This window comes from Phragmites australis, chromosome 3 (genome assembly GCF_958298935.1).
Source record: "Phragmites australis chromosome 3, lpPhrAust1.1, whole genome shotgun sequence".
Classification (NCBI taxonomy): Eukaryota; Viridiplantae; Streptophyta; class Magnoliopsida; order Poales; family Poaceae; genus Phragmites; species Phragmites australis.
In genome coordinates this window covers 32,608,520-32,617,764 of record NC_084923.1, presented here as the reverse complement: position 1 = coordinate 32,617,764, position 9,245 = coordinate 32,608,520, and the positions used below count along the sequence as shown (strand labels likewise).

General features: G+C 43.1%; 1 protein-coding gene across 1 annotated transcript; it reads left to right on the top strand.

Moving 5' to 3' along the window:
- The first annotated feature begins 2,632 nt into the window (after window positions 1–2,632).
- On the top strand, window positions 2,633–8,697 carry LOC133912833 (kinesin-like protein KIN-12C). The gene is made up of 15 exons (XM_062355762.1): window positions 2,633–3,022; window positions 3,132–3,275; window positions 3,362–3,445; window positions 3,532–3,657; window positions 3,744–3,803; window positions 3,908–3,961; window positions 4,045–4,137; window positions 4,904–4,999; window positions 5,221–5,369; window positions 5,674–5,820; window positions 5,893–6,022; window positions 6,093–7,025; window positions 7,095–7,193; window positions 7,271–8,032; window positions 8,123–8,697. The coding sequence occupies exons 1-15, from the start codon at window positions 2,738–2,740 to the stop codon at window positions 8,366–8,368; spliced, it is 3,408 nt and encodes a 1,135-aa protein (XP_062211746.1). The 5' UTR covers window positions 2,633–2,737; the 3' UTR covers window positions 8,369–8,697.
- The last annotated feature ends 548 nt before the right edge of the window (window positions 8,698–9,245 follow it).

The window sequence follows — 9,245 nt, the reverse complement described above, 5'->3', positions numbered from 1 at the left end:
TTTCATATAAAGATCATCTCTATTCGATATCATATGAAAAATTTATAGATTTTTTCTTGAATATCGTCTATGGGATATAGGACCTATCGGCACGTATGATGTCGGCACGTGGAGTGCTGATAGATCACTAGTCAGCACTTAGCGTACCGACAGGTATCTATTATATAAATGTCGGGTTTAACTATTATTTTTACAATTTTTCAATAAAATAATAATTTTTTTTAACAAAATCAATCAATTCTATAGTTGGCAGTTTGATAACTATGAAAAAGCGAGACAAAAGAGATGCGAGGTGAGTTCGATGGTGCAAGATGGAAGCGAGAAATTGAGTTTCACAAATGGTTTTGGGAGAGCAGAGAAGAAGGTTATGCGTGAGGAATTGGAAGAAAAGCTCATTAGGAAAGGGAACGAGGAGGAAGAGACGGTCAAGGCCAGGCTTGGGACACGGCGGCAGATCTAGTTAAAATCCGAAATTACACAAAATAATTATTGCTATTTATTTTTGGAGGCGTGGAACACGCTGCGAGTTTGAAGGATTTGCAAAAAAAAAAAAAAAAGAAAGAAAAGAATCATCTGATGCGGAGAGTTGTATTCAAGAGGCTGTTTAGTTCTCGGTCTAGCTGTGCCAAGCCAAATATTAGTAACGCCAAAAATATTTGGCTATTGTTTGGTTGAGAGCCAAAATTTGACAGGCCTAGAGAAATTTGGCCGCAGCCTACAGCAAACAAAGAGGGGCCGGCAAGCCGCGGGCCAGCAAATCGGCCGCATGAGATTTGGCTTGGCCTCCTGCATGCACATGGGTTACGTGTCAACATGCGAATGGTGCATTTAAACGCTCCAGCATTTTAATTCACAATCTTCAATCAAAAATATCTTATAAACTGTTTAACCTATTCGTAATTCGTTTGAATCATTGTATTACTTGTAATTAAATCTACAACTCAATATCCCAATTGACCATATTTTGATGTTAAAATAAATTAATAATATGTGAGCCTCACATATTATACTAATAGTTTTGGCAAGATTTAGTATGGCTACAATCTAAACGCTACCTTTTGCTTTTATATTTTGGCGTTGCCCTGATTTAATGTGGCCTCCAATCAAATGTCAACTTTTTACCCATGTTTTGACACTACTCCGATTGTGCTATGACCAAATTTTAATTTGCCTCATTAAGGTCACAAACCAAACAAACCCCAAGTCATTTTGCATCGTTTCTCTCCAATGAGCCAAAAATATGGGAGAAAAGCTACATACTTACAGTGCCCTAAAGCCAAGCTAGATCGAATACTTACAGTGCACTAGAACCAAGCTAGATCGAACGAAGTCCTTGTAAAACCAACATATTTAGGGTGCCCTGTAGTAAAATTTGCTCTTCCACATGCAAACACGTACACACATGTGACTGTGTCATATCATACGCATACAAAGAAATCGGTTAGGACCATTAGTGTGTGTAATTCATGTGAGTGCAGCCGTATCCTTTTGCCTTAGGGCTCCACCACCGTGCTAAAAAGGTGATTCGAAATTACAACTATTTTGACATCATATTGTACAATACTATAACTTTATCATTATATATGGTAATAGTGTGTTAGTATCCATTACTATAGTACCCCGCAAAGTACTGTAGCACCAGAAATTGGTATAGATCCCTGTCTAGTGCTACAGCACTGCTACAATGTTGCCCGAGTACCGTAGCAGTCGTAACACTGTAGCAGTATGTTTATATAGGCTGCTAGTGGGTTTGGAAGGAGTAGACGAGCAGTGGTAAAATGTAGTAAATAGGGTAGCTGTTGGAGATGAAAAAAATAAAAGATATTGTAATAGTGTTATAGGAGATAAAATTTTAAAGTATCTGCTGGAGATAACTTTAGAGGCTCACCCGTTAGCCTCTGGATTAATGCGTTTAGGTGTAATTACATGTACACCTTTAGATAAGGTAATACTCCATCGTTTAAAAATTGTATGTAATATGTGTATTTTTTTTAAATCGGTCTTCGAAGTAGCTACAAAACATATATATGAAATTATTTTGAAATGTATACGTAGCTGTATAATTTTTATATACTATATATTTTATAATTTAATTAAACATTAGTTAAAGTACACAAAATTTAATTTTCTTCAAAATATGTCTACTATTTTTAAACTAATAGAATGAAATACTACATAAGTCCGAATCTGCTAAAACAAATCACACGTCCGTGGCAGGCAGCTAGCTTTCACCGGGTATCCGACGCATTGCCGGCGTCCCGGCGCGTGCTGCCTTTCAGCGTGCGTTTTGGCCTTCCGCAAGCTGCAAGCACTTGAGCACTACTCCCCAACGGCTAGTTGCGGTCCGGTAACCCCGCGGACCAGCGCACGCTACCGTCCACCAGGTCGCGCAGCCCGCCCGCCCCACGATCGGACCGTCGGATCGAGTCCGTTGCATCAGTCATCACCGTCGCTTTCCTCCGCTCCTCCAGCGGCGCGGCGCACCGCATCGCCGTTTCAAAAGTTTTTGAATTAATTCGAACGGATAGTTCCCCCTACACACACATCCGCATCTTAGAAGCAGGCGTCGGACCCCGTATCGTCTCCCCTCCTTCCCGTGCCTTCCTCCTCCCCCTCCCCTCCTTCCCGTGCCTTCCTCCTCCCCCTCCCCTCCCCTCCCCTCCCCTCTCCTCTCGATTTCCTTGATTCCGCGAGTGGATCAGCGCCTCGCCGTAGTACGCAGCGGCAGCAAGAAGCGATGGAGATGTTGCGGCGGAACCTGAAGCGGCAGGCCTCGCGCTCCTTCTCCGCGCTGGCCGCCGCCTCCTCCCCACGCGCCGCCGCGGACCAGGAGAACCTCCACCCCAACCTCGCCTCGCCGCCGGCGTCCCCCGCCAAGAACTCATCGGCGCCCGACTGCTCACCGCGCCCGAAGCAGCACCCGACTGGTACCGGGGCCACTGCTCCGCTGAAAGCCACCGCCGAGGAGGAGAACGCCGCGGCCGCCGTCGCTGTGCCAGCTGACGAGGTGCCCCCCGTCAAGGTAAGGATCTACTCCAATTGGCTCACCCGATTGGCCTTCCGCCAAGGGCAGTTTGAGATCTTCTCACTCGAAATTGCGAGCATTTCGTGATGTGTGGTGACGCGCGCAGGTGGTGGTGAGGGTGCGGCCCACGGTGAGCCGGCCAACGGACGGCAAAGATCTGTGGTTCGTGCGGAAGACCGCACCGGACTCCATCGCCGTCGGCGACCGGGCCTTCTCGGTGGATGGCGTCCTCGACGACAGGGCCTCTCAGGTAAGCAAGCAACCCCATTACTCTGCCGAGCTTGCTGAATTGTGAGCGATCTTGAACGAATTGCACATCTTGGTGGTCATTGGCAGGTGGATGCGTTTGATCTGGTTGGATTGCCCATGATCGAGAGCGCCCTGGCTGGATTCAACACCTCCCTCGTCTGCTGCGGCCAGGTACTTCTAATCCAAGGAGTCTTCTTCGTGTCTTCTGCTTCTCTGTTCCAGCTGCTGATGCGTGTGTATGTGTTGAATGCTACTAGAGTGGCACGGGGAAGACGTACACCATGTGGGGGCCCCTCGCTGCGATGGTTGACAGCGGCTCTGACAACGCTGACTGGGGTGTTGTGCCTCGCGTCTTCCAGAATCTCTTCTCTCGAATCCAAAGTGTAAGGCTATTCTCACCCGCCTTCCGGCTCATTTTCTCATAGGCAGTGAGTGATCTTGTTGGTTGGATGTTCTCTGTCACGTGCAGAGGCAAGAGAGCTCTCCTGACAAGCAGATCAGCTACCAATGTCGGTGCTCGTTCCTTGAGGTGTGTAGTAATCTGTTTATTTTCAACTAAACCACGCCTTGGAATGGTTTATGGAACTGAAATGAGAAATGAATTTTATGCTTTGCTTTTCCAACTTGTTGCAGGTACATAATGAGCAGATCAATGATTTGTTGGAACCATCTCAGCGAGACCTTCAGGTATATTTTCAACACGAAACTTATTCTGCAATCGTAATTGTTGTTGGTTTATGTAGATATCTTATCTAACTTCATTCCTTTAGATAAGAGAGAATGCCGGCAGTAGTATCCATGTCGAAAACCTGACCGATGAGTATGTGTCAACAGCAGAGGATGTTAATCAGATCTTGATGAAGGTATAAACACAATGAGTTCCAATTAATGTCGTTCTCTCTATGTTTCTGGACAGCGGATGCTATGATCAGGAAGTTGTTGCTTGAATCTGCAAGTTGATCTGACAAAACGAAATAATCACACTGGCTGCACAGTGCACACATCTAATTATAACTATGAAATTTTTTTAAGGATCTTCCAAACTGTGGAAATGGTTTATATGATGATTCCAGGACAACATTTATGTGACGCAAACTTTTGGAAACTCATAAATGTTATAACTTGTAGAAATAGAGTAATCCAACATTACTATTTTGAAATATGTTCACCTTGTAACTTTGAGCTATAACAGCAACACAACCTTGCCTTTTTTGTATCTTTTCTTTTGTTTTTGAAATCATCTCTGTGTTGTTGGGGAACAAAACAAAAACCTCAGGTCCGTGTACAGCCACCCTACTCCACCAGAATATAAAAAGCTCGTGTTGATAACAAGAAGCATTTATGAAGTTTAAATCTATTTAGTATGTGCATCATGATCATTCAAAACCGTTAGCTCTTGCTGTAGTTGGCTCAATAGTTAGAGCAACTATCACTTCGATGTCTTGTTGCCATTGTTCCATTGTTCTAGAGTTATGTCGGCTGCTCTTGATTAGTTTGATCCTCATCTTGACTTAGTATTTTTTCCATGGATACTTCTCCGGATTAGTATTTTCCAAGGTATTATCTAGATAACTGTATTCTTTCTTTTAGAATATTTCTCTTGATGACTGAGCTTGTCTTTCTTTACAGGGACTCTCGAATAGAAAAGTTGGAACCACTAGCATGAACTTGAAAAGTTCACGTTCACATGTGGTATTCACCTGCGTAATTGAAGCATGGAGCAAGGTAAAAACCTTCTTTTTGCACAGTAAATTACGATGCAGATTCCTTCTGTTTCTTCTAGGTATTTTGTTGCTTATTGGTACAATCATGTCTGCTAGAGCCTTTTTGAAACTTGGTTAACTATTTTCTTATTATATCCTATTTTAAAGTTAATGACAGTTATTTAGCGGATATACATGTGCTGACTTATCTTTTGGATTAACTTTCTTCAAATAATATTACAGGGTTTCTCATCAAATGGCTTTAGCAGTTCAAGAACTAGCAGGATTACTTTTGTTGACCTTGCTGGTCCTGAAAATGATGAACTTAATGGTACATCAAAGCATTGTACAAAAGAGGAAAGACATCTTAAGAAGTCTCTTTCAAGGCTTGGGTATGTAAATTTATATGCCGGCTTTTTCAGACAATTTGATGATCTCATGAGCATCTTACATTTTTTCGTTAATAACTTGAATCATTGTCATAACACTACACCATGCATCTTCTCATTACTTATATTCCTTTTCCTGTTTAACGTGGATTTGTTTCTCTGTCTTAATTTGCTATGGGCTTCTGAATGCAATATGCCAAATTGCATTCTTTCTTTTTTCTTCCTAAAGAAACATTGTATGATAGAGATGCTCCACAACATGTATTTACAAAAGCCAAAGCCTCACACTTGCATATTGTCGTTTCAGGAAACTAGTCAACATTCTTTCAGAAACACCAGAGTCTCATAAAGTTGATTTACTCTATGAGCAATCTCGTTTGACACATGTGCTGAAGGATACTCTAGGTGGTAACTCGAGGGTCACATTTCTATGTTCCATTTCTTCAGAGCACAGGTATTTTCTGTTCTTGTGTTTCTTTTATGCCTTTCACATTTTCTTAAGTTGATCGGTACATGGGAAATGCAGATGCAGATCTGGAACTTTAAGTACACTAAGATTCGGTGAGCGAGCAAAGCTCATGCCAAACAAAGCCGTGATAAATGAGATATCAGAAGATGATGTTAATGGTTTGAGTGATCAGATACGTCAGTTGAAGGTATTACCTCAGAAACACATAGAAGTGGCGATAGTTTACAAACACGTGCTAATTGTTTAATAACTTGCAGGATGAACTCATAAGAACAAAGTCTGGAGACACCATAACTTGCAAGGCTGGATACTTCGGTGCACAAAATGCTCGTGAAAGCTTGAATAATTTGCGAGTGAGCCTCAATCGCTCTCTGATCTTGCCTCACATAGAAGTTGATTCAGAGGAAGAAATGGATGTGGATGAAGAGGATGTGCAAGAACTGCGTGATCAAATTAGCAAGCTTCACTCTTCATCTGAAGATACTTTTGAGGACTTCATGGATGCGGAGAGTGGAGATGACACTCCTTGCTCCAACGGGAATCCGAAAACAAGTGAAGAAGATGATCAGCCTACCATAGATGATTTTGAAGGCCCGCTACAGGAAGAGCACAAAGAAGTGGCTAACAATACAAATGCTGATGAAGTCCTTGTTTCTGACAGGAAATCTGGCCTATCAATTAGTGCCTCCCCACTACTGTCACCAATGCAAGATCCTACATTGTGCTTATCTCCAAAGATCCACAACAAGGCAAGAAAGAGCATCACCTCACCAGCGTTATCACCAAGCAAGCTTAGAGTATCTGACAGCCCAAGTGACAGAAATGTTGAAGCATGTAGAAATAGTGCAGTTCGTTCCTCTCTACAATCAAGCAAGCTTAGCCCCACTGACTCGCTAGCTGCAAGTCTCCAAAGGGGCTTGCATATTATAGAGTACCATCAACAGAATCCAGCACCACGAAAATCATTTGTTGGCCTTTCATTTGATCATTTCGCACTGAATCCCCGTCAGTCAATAGCAAAAGTCAGTGCAGCTGTTCAGGCTCCTGAGGACCAAGGAACCGTCCTTTGCTCATCCTGCAAGAAACCGATGAATATAAATGGGGACGAGACAGAAAAAATAAACTCAGACAAGCAGATTGTGTTGGCCCTAGGTGCCACGTCTAATGAGTCAGCTATTGCGTCATTTAAGGTATATAAAGTTATTGGATTGGACTATTATTTTCAAATATTATCTTACTTACACATTTAATTCGGCCAGGACGACAACAACTTTAAAGCAATTGCCTCGAAGAGAGAGACTGAGCTTGAAGCTTTATGTGAAGAACAGGCAGCAAAGATCAAGGAGCTGAGCATTTTGGTATGTACGGTGATCAATCATATATGATTCAGACAGTGATTTCCCTTTCATTAACATTTTCCTCTATTAAATTGCAGGTTGACCAATATAGGAAGGGGTCAGAAGATGGTCCAGATTCAAATGGTATGATACCTGCAGAAGAACTAAGTAATGAAGGCAAAATTTCTGAACAATGTGACTATGGTAAGGTGTCACTCAATGTCAATGAGAGGGAGACACTTCTTGCTGAAATCGAGAGTCTGAAGGAGCAACTGAAAAGCCAGACTAATGTGTCAACAAATGGTAGCCTTCTCGATCAGATAAGGAATGGCAATACGGATCAGGAGTATGAACTAGACAAAGAAAGACAGAAATGGATGGAGTCTGAGAGCAAATGGATCTGCCTCACTGAAGAGCTGAGGGTCGATCTAGAATCAAATCGGATGCATGCAGAGAAGACTGAGATGGAGCTCTGCAATGAGAAGAAGTGCACAGCAGAGCTGGATGACGCTCTCCAACGAGCGATGTACGGTCATGCCAGGATGATTGAACATTATGTTGAGCTCCAGGAGTTGTACAACGATCTTCTCGAGAAGCACCGTCGAGTTATGGAAGCAATCTCTGAGGTGAAGAGGGCAGCTGCCAAAGCAGGCAGGAAGGGCTGCGGGATGGCCTTCGCTGCTGCTCTTGCTGCAGAACTTTCCACCGTGAGGATTGATCGAGAAAAGGAGAGGGCACAGCTGAAAGAACAGAACAGAAGGCTCCGTATTCAGCTTCGCGACACTGCTGAAGCAGTTCATGCTGCTGGAGAACTGCTCGTGAGATTGAGAGAAGCTGAGGAAGCATCTACACAAGAAAAGGTCAGTTCACTTCAAAGCAGTCATTTGAAAAAAAGTGTTCGTGTAGTACAGGTGAACGACGACTCAATTTGGCTACTTTGCTTGTTGCAGGGGAGGAGCGCAGCTTTGCTGCAAGAGAACGAGAAGCTCAAGAAGCAGCTGGAGAAGATGAGGAAGAAGCACGAGATGGAGATGGAGACGATGAAGGTGCACCTTGCGGAGAGCCGGCTGCCGGAGTCGGCGTTAGGTCCCTTCTACCGCCACGAGAACGAGGAGACGCCGGAGTATTCATGCGATGCTCCGAAGAATGACGACGATGAGTCCTGGCGGGCTGCGTTTACATCTGCATACGAGTGAATGAACCCTGATTGCTTGGGAGTTGAGACTCGTCAACTGAGCCAGGCTGACAATTAGGAAACGGGCATTTCTTCGGCCTTTCTTTACGTGTATGTTTAATTACATGGAACACAAGTATATGTCTGATTTATGTGCCTTCTGACTGGGCAAAATTTCCGTGTATATTGTTTGTGTGAGAATTGAATTTGAATTGTATCATTATAGTTGCAGGTAGTCTAGGGTCACCGTGACCACTGAATAATATCTCATATTGACAGTATTTACACCTTTTGCTTGTGTTGTGGGGTAAAACAAAGTCAACTGCAGGCTGCAGCGGATTGTTATCTTAAGAGGAACTCATGAGCAAATTTTTTATACAGATATTCTAAATTAGTATTATTCTAAAAAACTTAAATCAGTAGAGTTTAAATTAGTACACTTTAAATTTGACCTTTAATATTTTTAAAAATATTTTGTCAAGTAAAATGTAAATGATATTGCTAGATTCGTCTTCAAAAGTATACTAAGAATATTGAACACATTGATTCGTCTTCAAAAGTATACATTGATTCTCTTCTCTCTCCTCCACAAAAGGACTCTGGATCTCTAACAAAAGGAGACCTTAAGCCAAACAAAGCTCGTTGAGACCCTGACAATACAGTGATGCCCTTATGCGTACTCTTTCCCCTTTCCTCCCGTTCACTTGTCTCTCCCGTCTGCTCTCTCATCTCAAAACAAAACATCAGAACAAGGATCGGAGCTGGGACCAGCAAAGAGGTACCTCGCTGGAGAGTGGCTGACAGCAATTAGAAAGGGCATCATTTCTCCGCCCCCCCCTTTTGGCCAAATCTATTTTACTCTTATAGGATGTGGAGTAAAGGAACGGAGCGAGCTCGGT